The 13,837-nt window shown below is 36.1% G+C and overlaps 1 protein-coding gene across 3 annotated transcripts; it reads left to right on the top strand.

Moving 5' to 3' along the window:
* The first annotated feature begins 881 nt into the window (after positions 1–881).
* Positions 882–11,571, top strand: LOC103953161. 3 transcript variants are annotated; one of them, XM_048583032.1, is made up of 17 exons: positions 882–1,360; positions 1,514–1,633; positions 1,909–2,088; positions 2,222–2,518; positions 2,631–2,686; positions 2,885–2,969; positions 3,128–3,310; positions 3,674–3,733; positions 4,249–4,332; positions 4,490–4,569; positions 6,176–6,483; positions 6,574–6,665; positions 6,763–6,892; positions 9,089–10,215; positions 10,303–10,598; positions 10,837–11,008; positions 11,110–11,571. In XM_048583032.1, exons 1-17 carry the CDS (start codon positions 1,112–1,114, stop codon positions 11,218–11,220), a joined length of 3,630 nt encoding a protein of 1,209 aa, XP_048438989.1. In that variant the 5' UTR covers positions 882–1,111; the 3' UTR covers positions 11,221–11,571. The 3 variants fall into 3 exon arrangements, with proteins under 3 accessions (XP_048438989.1, XP_048438988.1, XP_048438990.1); XM_048583031.1 differs by having other exon boundaries at positions 2,595–2,686; positions 10,837–11,007; positions 11,112–11,571; XM_048583033.1 differs by lacking the exon at positions 4,249–4,332 and having other exon boundaries at positions 884–1,360; positions 2,595–2,686.
* Positions 11,572–13,837: the final 2,266 nt, after the last annotated feature.

The raw sequence follows: 13,837 nt of genomic DNA, 5'->3' as shown, positions 1-13,837 counted from the left end.
AAAATATTAATATCTCGGAGGGTCAGAGGACTAAAACGAGCCTTCGGTTGGAGATGGCCTTAATGTAGATAATATCATTTGTTCAAAAAAAAAAAATATCATTTGACAACTAATTTAATCACATTATTATCCACGAAGTACCTTTTTTATAACCGGCATTACACGCCTCTTAAGATGTTTTGAATGTGTTTAAAAATAGAGAAAATAATATTTAATGAACATCTGATTGAATCACATTATCGTTAACATATTGTGAGGTACTAATTATTATTTAAAAAAAAAATTGTACAAAAAAATTAATTATTAAAAAAACCACTATTAAAATGACAAAAATACCCTTGCCACATTTGATGCATTATTTTGGATTGCTTTTGAAGTTTTTTGTTTGAGGGGCATTTTTGTCTAATTATTTTTGTGTGAAGCTTGTGACACCAAAAAACACTGTTCATTGGGCCCTTAGCTTTATATATAAAGATGAGAAAGAAAAAACATTAGGTATTTATAAGCACCCCTAACCGCACCCCTTAGAGTTTTGACGCCAAGAATGCTCCTAGTGGTATTTATAAGCACCCCTAACAATGAATTAAATCTTATCATCATTCATGTAATGTCGTTAATACTATTATAGGTATGTGACCTCTTAGGTTAACTAAAGGTGGTAGCAAAATTAATTAATAAATTTATTTATTTCACAAATCTTAAGTAACACCTACCAACATGTCATGACTACTCGGATCATAAAAAAATATTTGTAAAATAATTATAATACTCTTTTGAACCGTAATTGTAGTTACAACGCAATTTGATTCTCCTATTATCCGTATCATCAGGCCCGCAACAATTTAATGCGTAATTTGAATTAACATAAACATCAAATATCTAAAAGCCAAAACGAATTTCCCTCCCGCAAAGGCGGGAAGTACGTCCTCGTTCCCCCCATAATTATCCTCTCTTTTTTACCCCTTTTTTTTCTCTGTAAGATCACGTTTCCGTTACACACTCAAACTCTACCAGTCTTTCTCCCCAAATCCCTAAAATCCCTACAAAACCCCCTATTTCAATTCCACCACCCAATCCCAAATCCCCCAATTCCCAATTCCCAATCCAATCCATGGCCGATTCAGCTCAGAACGAGTCGCGGACGACGCCTAAACGGCAAGTTCGCCGGAAACTGGTCCAGACCACATTGTTCCCTCTCAAACCCCAGCAACAGCTCGAGGTAAACGGCGATCTGAAGGCCGCGAGAGGTAATGCTGGTGACGACGACTGCGGCGACGACGAGGACTTCTGTGGGAGTCAAAGTAAAACGAAGAGGAAGTCAAGGGGAAAGAAGACGCCTCCCATTAAAGCCCCGAAGAAGGTGAATTTTGTGGATTTTTTTGGGTAATTGATGAGCTTTGTTTCAATTCTTATTGTACATTTGTGATTGGCTTGATTGAATATGAAATTACTGTTTTTTTTTTTTTTTTTTTTTGTTGAATTAAATTGTTGTTGTTATTGTTTTTGAATTTAGGACGGTAAGCGATCCACGAATAGTACGCCGAAGAAGAAGATTAATGGAACTGAAGTGGAGAGTGAAGATGCGCCTCGAGTCGTCACTGATTTGAGGCTAGAGGCTAGATTGAAAGCTGAGGTCAATAAATCTGTTTTTCGTCTTATTTTCTTATTGAGTTGTCTTATATGTACCGGTGTTTCTGCTATAACGCTCTTTGGTATTGCATTCTGCTCTATTCATCTCAACCCATATCAGTATATAACCCAAACTTATTCTTTAATTTGATTTTTTTTTTTTTCTCTGTTGTATTGGTTGGACTATTAGATTGGAAATTGGGTTATTTAGCATCGTTTTTGTGGAAGCTTTGGTCTTTGGTTTGTTGTTCTAAGTGTCTTCTGTTTATGCTTGATCAGGAAACGTCACGGATATTTTCAGGAATGTTTTCTGGAAAGCAAATACATCCATTTTTCTCAATTTGTAAAGCTGGAAAAAGAAAGCGAGAGGAAACTGAAGTTGATGTCGATTTGAGCTACGTTGGGAGGAAGGATAAAGAGATCACTAGTGGTCCGATTCATGTGTTTGAAAGGACTCAGGTGTGGTTCTTTTGGTTTAGCAATGTGCAGAATGTATATCAATATTGTGTAGCTATCACATTAGCTGTTCTTGAAATTTAATGTTTGTGGCCAGTTTTCTTGCCTAAGATGAATTTTAAATTCTACTATTCAGGATGATGCTGTGTTCCTTGATTGGAGAAACTGGACATTTTGTGAGGACACGTTTATGAAAAGTGGTCCAGACATGGAATGCGCGTCCTCATCAATTTTTGAAGGCTCTGTCGAGTGCTTAAATTTTGACAAGCTTCCCATTGTTTTCCGACCCTGCAAATTATCGACTTTTCAGAATGTGGTATCCTTAGATCAGCATTGTATTCAACAAGAATTCGCTCATGATATATCACCAACAGTCCCTGGCTTCTTAGTCGATGAGCAGTTGATGCACTATCAGCAGTCAACGGAAGCAGAGGTGCATATTTCAGCACTTATCCGAATAATTTTTAAAGAAACTCTTTTCCAAATCCATTTGCTCTTTCTTTTGTCAGGATAATGAGATGCTTAAGGTTGGTTTGCTTTCTCAGCATACCACTTATATAAAGAAGTCAGATATCGAGCAGCAGAAAATTCTCGAGGAAAGGTTGAAGATTTTTTATGTGCATTGTCTGGGAATTTGTATGGTGAACTAAGAACTTTGTGGTCAAATTTTTAAGTCAAATTGTAACACAATTATATAATGGTTTCTTATCAATTACAAACCTGTGTGTTGCCCTCGGTTTAAACTAACCTACCAATATATGATGAGATATTGTTCACTCTATTGGTTCATTACTTGCAGGTTGATGTCAAACTATTCCAGTTGTGGTAATCAGCCCACAAATAGCTTATGGACATATAAGTACCGGCCAATGAAGGCTATTGATGTAAGATAGGGATCCATATCTTATTGATACCAAAGTTGTGCGTTTTATAGTTTCTTGTGTCAGACTTTTTTCCTAAGTGCACATAAAATTCCCTTTCCCCTTCAATTTCCTAATTTATCACTCCTAACTTATGATCTTCTGATGGCATAATCCTGCAGGTATGTGGTAACCATGAATCTGTGAATTTTTTGAGCGAGTGGCTTCGTCTTTGGTATGAAAGAGATTTTCGAGCCAACAAAGATCTCACTAGGTGTTCTCAAAGTGACTCTGATTTAGAAGGTGAAGATGAAGAGGCAAGCATGAAGAAGAATAATGTTCTCTTAGTTACAGGGCCAACTGGGGTATATATAAATTTATTTTATCTAGTTGATCTCCTTGAATTTTGTCACCTCATTCTTGTTTCATAATTTTGTGCCAGAGAATATCGAATCGTTACGGGGCCTTAAATTAATTAATCTTATCTTTACTTGTGTTTAAGACTAAGAGGATGCCATCTTATTTGTCAATCCTTGTAGTACTATTGTTTTGGGGGCTAGCATCTTTAGTTCTGATCCTAGTTTGTTTCTATCCTCAATATTTAATAATTTTTTTCCATGAGGCTGTTTGCTACCGTTGCAAAAATCATTACGTACACAAAAAGACAAATTCTATGATGATGCTTTTGGTTCATTTTTGGCGCTAAGTGTAGTTTTCTCATCTTGCAGAGTGGAAAATCTGCAGCGATTTATGCTTGTGCCCAAGAGCAAGGTTTTAAGGTTTTGGAGGTAATGAGATTAAAATATGCTTGTGGTGAACATACTGCAGTTCTCCATTAACAAACTATTATTCATTTTCATAACATGACGTGTTTTTAACTATTGATTAGACCAATTTTTGTTTTAATTTGTAAAATAATCATGCTGTTTAAAAGAGAAATAGAAAAATAAAAAATAGTTGTAGTGTGATATCCATTGTACTAATAAAAGGAAAGCAACAAGATATTGCAAATTCTGCCACTGTCCATCTAACTGCTGACCACCTTTTACAAATTTAAAGCCTTCATTGGTTCTTATCACCTCCTAGATATCACTTTCATGTTGGACCATGGACCATGCAATGCTAAAATATGGTTCTTGAGATCCAGAATTAAGAGTAAGATTCGCATCAAACTGTTAATATTCTATCACTGGATAAGTCAACTTATGACAGAATTTTGGACTTAGAGATGAAGACGTCCTTAATGGTTTCTGTGTACCTCATTTCTCTTTCCTTATAATAAACGAAGCATCTCTAAATTTAGGAAACGCATCAAGGTGATTGCGCTCGGTTGTTGGAACATTTAACAAAGATGCTTGTGGTTGGGTCAGTATATGGTGAAGTTAAGGTTTAGCTTCCTGTTCAAACAATGGAGTTAGCCTCATCATTATGTGGAACTTGATCCAAGAAACTAAAACTGGTGTTTTGTGTAATTTCTCACTATCCCTTTTGGATTTTAATAGTATTGACATCAGAGTTGATTTTCTGATATGTTGTCTTACCAGCTCAGTGCATCAGAATGTCGGAGTGGGGCTCTTGTAAAACAGAGGTTTGGAGAGGCTTTGAAATCTCACAATTTTAGAAGGTTTGCCTGTTTATCTTTACATTTGAGTTTGCTTTTGTTTTCATGTTCTTGAGCTGGATGATTGCCTTTAATTGAAGCATGTACTCCCTCGATTTCTAAGTCTCTTATGCCGGAGGAAGTTTATGTTGGGGTTTTCCAGCCCATGATGAGTTGTACTAAGTCTATTAGGAATTATAGACTTGGAAGATTTAGTGGTTTTCCCAATTGGAGTGGTTTTCCTAATTGGAGTTGTTTACCCAATTGGAGTTAGTTTCTCAATTGGAGAAAGATGCATAACTAGATTCCAATTAGGATTAACAATCCTTATTGAAGAAGACCTTTATTATGTCTATATAAAGGGGCTATTGTACTAGTTTTGAATTTAGGGAGCAAAACAAAAAATTGTATACCACTCAAGGGATTAGAGTGAGAGAATATTGTAAAGTGTGTGAGAGAAAAGAAAAGAGAGTGTATTTCTTGTTCTTGTTATTTCAGGTTTTTTTGTCAAGTCTTAATTCTAGAGACTTGGCAAGATTATTAGTTGTACTCATTATTGATATAGTGAAAGATCGTTGTTGCTGCCCGTGGACGTAGGCACATGCAGCCGAACCACGTTAATTCTCAGTGTTATTTGTCTTGGTTATTTGTTTTTCCCATTCTTAAACGCGATATTCTCAACCGTTTATACTGAAGCATCAGCTGTCCTCAAGTTTTAATGATTCTGAGTCAAATTGGTAAGAGAAATAGAATATTTGTTGCTGCTTATATTAGGTCATTGATATAAGAAGTGTATGCTTCTCTAGTTGTCCATGATGACTTATATAGAAATGTTGAGCTTCCAAATTCCAATTCCAAAGATACTAATGCCCAGAAATTAATATTTATCTACTGTATCTGTATGTAATATAAGAGTAGCCAAATTCCTTTCTTTGTTCTCTTTGGTGGTGACCAATGATCTCTAAGGCATTTTTGTCACTTGGAATTTTTGGTTTTGTTTAAAGATTCTTACATATGCGCTCCTAACTAAGTTTCACCCCACAACTGAATTTTTAGAGTTTAGAATATTGACCAAAGCATCACTTCATGATAATTTGATTTGTGAAATAGCAATTCCACTTGGAGGGGAATTTTAAGATGTTTGAAATTCACAGCTGGAAGTGATGATGACGTATATCACCATTATACTCTTTCCCCTTCATCTGGAAAAAGTCTGTTTCTTATCAACAGAAAAATAGAGAGTGCTGATGATGATGATGATAACTGAATTGTTATCACCTTTATAGTTAAAAAGACTGCCTTGGGATCATAAGTTATATTATAAGATATGATTTTAACGCAGATGAATTTGGATTGATGCATTTACAATGCCTTGTCAGTGGTTGGGCCTTTCATATTTCATAAATTAAATTCTGTCTTTTTGACACTTCTATGTCTCGCTAGAATGTAAAATTATTTTAAATATATTTTGTCAGAGACTCAAAAAGCTGTTCTTTTAATAAGAGACTGCCTGCTGTTGGCAATTTCTCACCTTGAGTTTTGGCCTTTATCATTATTGGTGGCTGATTTAAACATAAAAATTTAATTTTTTTTTTCTTCCTTTGTTTATCAAATATACTATTTCCTTCAGATCAGTGGCAAATCCTGAGGGTTCACAGAACAAGTCTATAGTGAAATCCCCGTTTGTCGATGCAAATGGTATGACAGACCATGAGATGGATGATGATGTTATTGAATTGATAGCCGTATCAGATGAAGATTCTCATGGGGCAACTGAAGCCTCTGTAAAATCCGTCTCTAAGGAGGATTATAGCGAAGTTAAACATCTTATACTTTTTGACGATGTGGACATCACTTTTCTTGAAGATCGTGGTTTCATTGCAGCAATTCAGCAGATAGCTAAAACAGCCAAGGGGCCCATAATACTGACCAGCAATAGTAAGAGGTTTACTGGTTGAAATAGTTGCACTCTTGAACTTTTGTGTTTTGAAATGTGCACAACCTTATAATGATTGTGTTAAATTCTAGGTGACAATCCTGTCCTGCCAGACAGTTTGGACAGATTACAAGTGCGTTTCATGTTGCCATCACAAAAGGAGCTGCATTCTCTTGCATATATGGTATGATGTTCTAGTGCATCATTTTCTGATTCAAATTTCCCTTAGGGGTCACTTGAAATCTATATGTTTCTAAACTCATTTTGATGTCAATATGCAGGTTTCTGCTTTGGAGAGAGCCAACATACAACCTTTGCTGCTTGAGCGGCTTATTGAGTGTTGCCGGGGAGATATTCGGAAGATCTTTATGCATCTTCAGTTCTGGTGTCAGGGTGGAAGATTTAGAAAAGGTTAGGCTTACATTTAGTTGTAGTTAGATCTATATTTTCCACATTCTGTTAAGGTTTTGTGCAACTTTTGTTGATCAAGTCACAATACCTGTGGTATTTCACATAATCTGCAATGGGAAGGTTTCATCCCAATCAATGTCTGGGCATATGTAGGGATGGGCAAAATACCCATGGGTTTGGGTAACCACGGTTACCCGCCCATTTAAAATTCACGGTTACGGTTATGGGTAACCGTTTAGACAAATAAACGGTTATGGGTATAACTGTTTATCTGTGAAATTTAAATGGGCGGTTATGGGTATTATCCACGGTTATAACGGGTATCCATGGGTTATGGGTATTATCCACGGTTATACAGGTATCCATTTACCCATTTAACTTAATATATGTAAAAATTAAAAAAAAAAATTATCGCTAGTGTTCGAAATAAAATAAAATTAAAAAAAAAAAGGGACTTGATAGTGTAAATGTTTTTTTTCCAAATTTACCCGTGACAGAACCTACAATTACTCAGGGACTTTGAAAACACAGACACACACACACACATACACCGAAAAAAAAAAAAAAAAAAAAAAATTAAAAATATTTACTGTTAGTTGGGCTTTTAATTCAGTCGGTGAGTTTTTTTTATATGGCTTTTAATACATCAAAACATTTACTGTTAGGTTATATGGTTATATAGGTATTACCTGCGGTTATAACTAGTCGATGATAGTTTGTCATTGAATGTGTTTGAAAGTGTTTAGTTTCGGAAAATTTTTCTTTTGCAATTTTCAAGTTAAAAAAAACATGTAGACGGGTGAAAAAAGGGGTAAATGGGTAAAAAAAGGATAAACGGGTTCAAAAACGAGTAAACGGGTAAATGGTTATGGTTAAATGGGTAAATGGTTATGGTTAAATGGGTACACGGGTATGGTTAAATGGGTACACGATTATGGGTATGGATAACCGTTTATAAACGGTTATGGTTATGGGTATAACCGTTTATGCAATTACCCAACAGGTAAACGGTTATGCGGGTATGAACATAAACGGTTATGGGTAAATCACCGTGGTTACCCACCCGCTATAACCGTTGCCCATGCCTAGGCATATGAATTCACATGTTTAGTACTTCACTCGAGTTTATTTTACAGATGATATCTAAATTGCAGAGTTAGACCAAGAGAATTATTTATGGAGGAAAAAGAGGATTCACCCCTAGTCCTACTGATAGCATCGGTGTCCTCTTTTCAAAGTATTGACAAATTCGTGATTTGCTTTCTATTGGAAAAAAAAAAAGAAAAAAAAAGAAGTGATTGATTGGCTTTGAAAAATCATACAACCATGATGATTGGGGTTTCCTTGATCATGTTCTCAAAGGAGATAAATATGGTGCATTATTGGGGGATCAAGGACAGTTAAATTTTCAGTAATAATTAATAGGAGGTAATGTGGGAGATTTCGAACTACTAGAGGCTTGGACCGAGGAACCTGCTTTCCCATTTTTTTCTCCACCTTACTTTCATGCTTTGAGTAGATTTGGTAGTGAGAGACAGTGCAACATTGTTGACAGCCTTGTAGTGGGCAAGGGGAGTGCTGTCTCATTTATAATTTGCGGATGACACAATCGTTTTTCATTTTAGTGGAGGTGGGTTTCTATTCTGATAAAAGGTTATTGATGTCTATGGACTAGTCAGGTTTGAAGATGATTTGTTTAAAATTGTGTTGGTGTAGTTAGTGTTGAGGATAGGAAACTGATGTCCCTAGCTAGGTAGATGGGCTGTGAGACAGGAGTGGGCCTATTCACAGTTTGGATCTTCTTTTAAGCAGTGAGCGAGAAAAGGATTATTTATGAGAAATTATGATGCACCGGTTTTAGGCTGACCACCTCTAATTTATTTAGATGTTTAGTAAACTAGTTGTAATGTTAAAATGTGTAAGGTATACAATGATTGCCTGAGGATGAATTGTAACAATGAATGTGCGTTGCTTTTATCATTTTTTTTTCTTGTCAATTGCTTTGATAATTTATTCAAGCCAATAGAAATTTCCTTCTTGAGTAATGTTTATATAGATGATAAGTTAGACACTAGTTTCTTTTGCAACAGATTGGTATACATATACACACAATTCGACCCTCATTTTTTTGTCAATAAAAGTTTATGCCTTGAGAATTCTGTAGAGAAAAAAATAATCTTGGATTTGTCTCTGCAGATACCAAAATGCGAGAGTGGTATGGTTCCCTGCTATTTGATGTTGAGGCTGGCCATCTGATGCTGCCAAATATGTTACCCTGGGATTTACCTTCTCAGTTATCTGATGTAGTAGAGAAAGAGATAACAAAGGCATTATACGTGATGGAAGAAAGTCCAAGATCAATGGACGTAATTGAAGAAAATCTTCACGAGATAGAAGTGCAATACAGTTTGGACATGCCTTGTAATGGAATGGAAAGTTTAGAGGCCAAGAAGGTAGAAATGCTGAGCAGGAATGGCTCTGTTCATGACTGCTATCACCATACGGCTCAAACTGATACTGCTTCTGAGTTTTCCAACGATTTAGGTACCCCATTTTCCTCATGTCGGCATCATGTTCGGAATATGCAAGCTGTTGTAATGTCTGATTCTGAAGACGAGTTTATGACCAATGGATATCCTATAGTTACAGATAACGCTAACGATGAAGTCCTTGGTATTAACCCATTGTCTGAGGAGCTACTCATTTTTGGAGCGGCTAATATAGATGGACCTTATGAATGTTCAGAACTTGCAGATGAGGTGCACATAAGCGAGACTTGCAACTCAGTTGATATATCATGTGTACCAGAATCGTCTTTTGTTCCTGAAACTGAAATTGACAATATGCCAGAATTATCTTCTCAAACAGTGTCTTCTGACCATTTTGCCAACGCCATGAAAAGAGTATCTTTAGACGATGAATTACATGGTGGAGCCAACAATCTTAATAAACAAACATTCGTACAAGGTAACTCTGATAAGTGGGGAAGTGGCTGTGCTACAATTGCAGAGTATTCTCACAAGGAGTTTGAGAATCAAAAGGAACATGCGGAGACTGTTGCAAGAGCTTATCAGTTGATGGATGAGTGTAGCCGCATGGATTTTAGTAAGGGCTCGCAGTTTATACAGGGGCAAAAGTCCTCAGCGGTGACAGATTTAGTGCAAGATTCATGGGACAAACTTCGTGGCTCCCGCATTGATCTTAGGCAGTATATTGCATCCGAACAACCCAATGCCTCTCAGATTGTCATGCTTGCTGATCGAACGAGCAATTTGATCTCAGAAACTGACATGTTGTTTTCTAAATGCCAATCATTGATGAATGTTAGTGTCAATACTTTTTGGGTTGGATATTAGACCATTATTTGTATTATATCTTTATTTCATAATGGCAATTGGTAATTTCTGCAGGATTCTTTCGAACTATCAATGATCCCCTTGGAGGAGTCAGATGTATACAGCTGGTGTGACGAGCGATTATTGTTGGCATCCACAATTGCGCAGCATGGGTTTTGCTTCTATGCAAAATGCATTTCTTCTGTAGGATCAAAAGAAAGTTGTGTAGGGAGGGTGGATTTGGCTGGGGAAATGCTGGCTAACACAGCCAGTACGATGGCATTCAGTAAGTTAATTGGGAAGGGTATGAGAGCAAGTAAGGCTTCATCTGCCGAAAGAAATTCAGAGACATCCTTGCCAAATGCGACAAGGTATTTGGCTCAACTTCCTTGGTGTGTAAAAATGTCTGAAAACTGTTTAAATTCATAATGCTGTCTTGAAATGCTTGTAATTGTCACCTCTTGGATGAATTTTAAATTCATAGGTTCAACTTTTTATTTGTTCAATTTACCTATGTTCACGTTTCCTGACCATTTTTTCTGTAACACGGGCGTGCATTCATTGCAATGATTGCAAATATTTGTCTTTTAACTCATCTCTGCACTGCAGTGAAATCCAATCACGTGTATTTGATGTAATTCGGTCAATTGTACCTTCAAGAACGTACTCCAACTTGAGAGGTGGTGCACAGCATGAGTATCTTTCTTCTCTGCGCCACATTTCAAGATCAGAAGCTTCTCGGTTATCAGAAGGAGCTGAGAAGACCACCAGAAGTAGGAGGTATGTACTCTCAATGTTAAATTGGCTTCGTTGCAGCCTTTCAAAACAATGATTGTCAATTTCCGTGCAGGAGTTTAACATAACCACATGATTTTCTAACGCAGGAGGGTTGCTCCGCACTACTTAAGTAGGGGTGCACTGATGTTATCTCCTGAACATATATCGTTGCTGGATCAGTATGGCTCATACGGGAAAACCTCCTCTTCATACTGACTGGGACGCAATGTCGCTAATCAGATAGAAACTTTAGATTAAGTAAAACTAACATAGTGAGTTACCGTTTCAATCAAGACGGAGTCATCAGCTCAATAAGGCTGGCATTCAGTAGAGTAAAATTTTAGTGACTACTGCTATTTATTTTAAGCCTGTTTCGACGTCAGCCAGCATTGCCTTCACAGGAGAGGTAATTATTCTCCTTTGCCTTGGAATATGATTTCCTTCTCAGTTAACCCATTGTAAAGCATTTTAGTGATTGTATTTCAACTTTGATAGCATTTGGTGCAAAGATGTTTAAAGGAATACCCAATTTTTTTTATCAGAGGTCAAATAGCACTTTATATCTTATTTCTAGTACTCAAAACTTGAAACAAAAAATGTGGTCATGCTAGCAAGTTAGTTTCACGTTTTCTTTTAAGAAAAAAGGAGACAACTGGTGACAAGCTACGGATATTCACCCTTTCGAGCCTTGAGAGGCTATGGGGAATTTCATCCTGTTCGTGGCTACAGTTAAGTAGACTCATCATCTCGAAGCATCAAACTTGGAATCTTTCACATTTATTTTTGTTTATAGGCAAGTTAGTTTGACGTTAAACATGTCGTAAATGTCCATGGAGGCGGATTTCTCAAGTTAGTTTGGCCTATTGATTGATAAGCGTCACTCTTGACATTGAAGGCATTTTTTTTTTCAACTAAGCATATTAATGTATAGGTAAACCAAATTGTGTCATCCTCCCTTTAATTCTGTTGAAAAATCTCAATGAAGCACAGCAGGTGCAACACTCAAAGATGGGGGAACGGGGAACCAGCAACTCTCGCGCAACGCAGGAAAGCTTTCAATTTTATTCAATAGGATAGGTAGTTATTTGGCCAAACAATGATGGATGAACATTGAGGTAAACGATTCAATTAACATAGTGACTACCCTTTTCAACCCCTATTTATTGATGTATTCTGATGGTAAATCCAGCTAAGTCGCTTTTCATGATTCCCTGAAGGACAGCAGTCTCGAATTTTTATTTTAGTTTTACTTTAGTTTTGTATTAGTGGGGAGGACGACTCGAATTTCCGCATCTTCGAACATGAAGAAATCAAAGTGTCATTGAACGAATAGTCATGTTCACTGGTTTAAAAATTTCCGTCTTGCGCTGCTTAGACCTCGCCTAGGTGCTAGGCTGTTGACTATTATCCCAATTAATTTGAAAATTAAGAAAAAGATTCTAGAATTGCCTAGCTTGTCTAGACTCATCTAAGCACCCACCTAGATGATGAATCTCACTTAAATAGAAAATAGATAATTTTCATTTTACGTTATAGTCTAATACTTTATAATCTATGTCTTTCTATTTTTCAATTTATACATTCTAATGGAATTATGAGTTTTAAATATAAGCATACATCTTTAAACGATATATAATAAATTAACTTAAATTCGCCTAGGCGGCTAGGCTCAAATCTACTGTCCGACTAGCGTCTTTTAGAACCTTGATTATGGTACAGATTAAACGAGTGATTTTTTCCACCTTCATCGTTACTTTTCTATATCGATTTTAGTAGCAATGAATTAAATGACAACAAAATTGAATTTTTTACTAAGCCTAAATTCAAAGTAAAGCTCTTATCTATAAATGAGAGACTAACAGAATTAAGGAAACTCGAATCCAAACTCACAATTGTACATAAATGAAACCCAACATAAACAAATGAACTGCAGCAACAGCAAGCTAGGGTTTAGAAACACGTACGGTACAGAGAGATGCTTTTGCAGCAAACGTGAATGTTAGATTTTACGTTATGTGATACTATTTTACAGGGACATTTTCACGAGATGCAAGGAGGCCGATGCTGAATGCTAATTCGTCTGTATTCTACTAGTTTTGAGAGACTCCGTCCAAGACACTGGAACGAACGACTTGGCTGTTTCTTTTACTTTTTTATTATTTAGGGTTTCTGGCTCTTTTTACAGTTTTACTTGTTAACGTTTCTTATTGACCATGCAGCCCAAGTTCCCATGTGAGTCCTCATGACCATTTGTTTCTCAAGACTGCCCTCAAAGTCTCATGACCATTCATGTACAGTAAACAAAACTCTTAGTTAAATTATATGTATGACATTGTTTGATAGTCTCTAGTGAGGACTTAGGTAGGTTCCATGTATACTAGATGTTATTTGTATCACTAGATTTGAACTAGTTTGACAGTCACGAGCTGGGTCGGTTCAAAGATTTTTGAGGTCCGGAGTGATGTCAAAAAATGTATCCTCATTTCATATAAAAAAATTATTTATTTTCACACATAAAATATCGATAAAATTATATTTAGAAAAATATTTCAAACTCAATAATTTAGAAATATAGAATAACTTATTTATTTTGTATCGAGAGAAGGAAACCCAAAAACTTCGAGCTTACAAGTAGATAATTATGAGTTTTGTTTTCCATCTGAACTTTTAAAGTGTTTTTGTATAAATCGTGAGGTATTTTTTCTTATTTACTAACCTTGTCAATATAAGACTAAAAAACTAATAATGTTTTCAAGTCTTTAAGTAATGAATGAATACTAAATTAAACATTTTGATGACACGTAATATTATTTGCAAATTTGGTCTAAAAATT

This window comes from the organism of the source record quoted next, unplaced genomic scaffold, assembly GCF_019419815.1.
Source record: "Pyrus x bretschneideri cultivar Hongxiangsu unplaced genomic scaffold, Pyrus_bretschneideri_v1 Contig2, whole genome shotgun sequence".
Lineage (NCBI taxonomy): Eukaryota > Viridiplantae > Streptophyta > Magnoliopsida > Rosales > Rosaceae > Pyrus > Pyrus x bretschneideri.
This window is presented reverse-complemented; position numbering and strand designations above follow the sequence as displayed.

Excerpts from the sequence above, each read along its gene's own strand:
- LOC103953161 (XM_048583031.1), top strand. The coding sequence starts at position 1,112 with ATGGCCGATTCAGCTCAGAACGAGTCGCGGACGACGCCTAAACGGCAA. Across the intron at positions 1,634-1,908 it reads AGGCTAGATTGAAAGCTGAG|GAAACGTCACGGATATTTTC; the intron begins GTCAATAAATCT and ends ATGCTTGATCAG. Across the intron at positions 10,599-10,836 it reads TCCTTGCCAAATGCGACAAG|TGAAATCCAATCACGTGTAT; the intron begins GTATTTGGCTCA and ends TCTGCACTGCAG.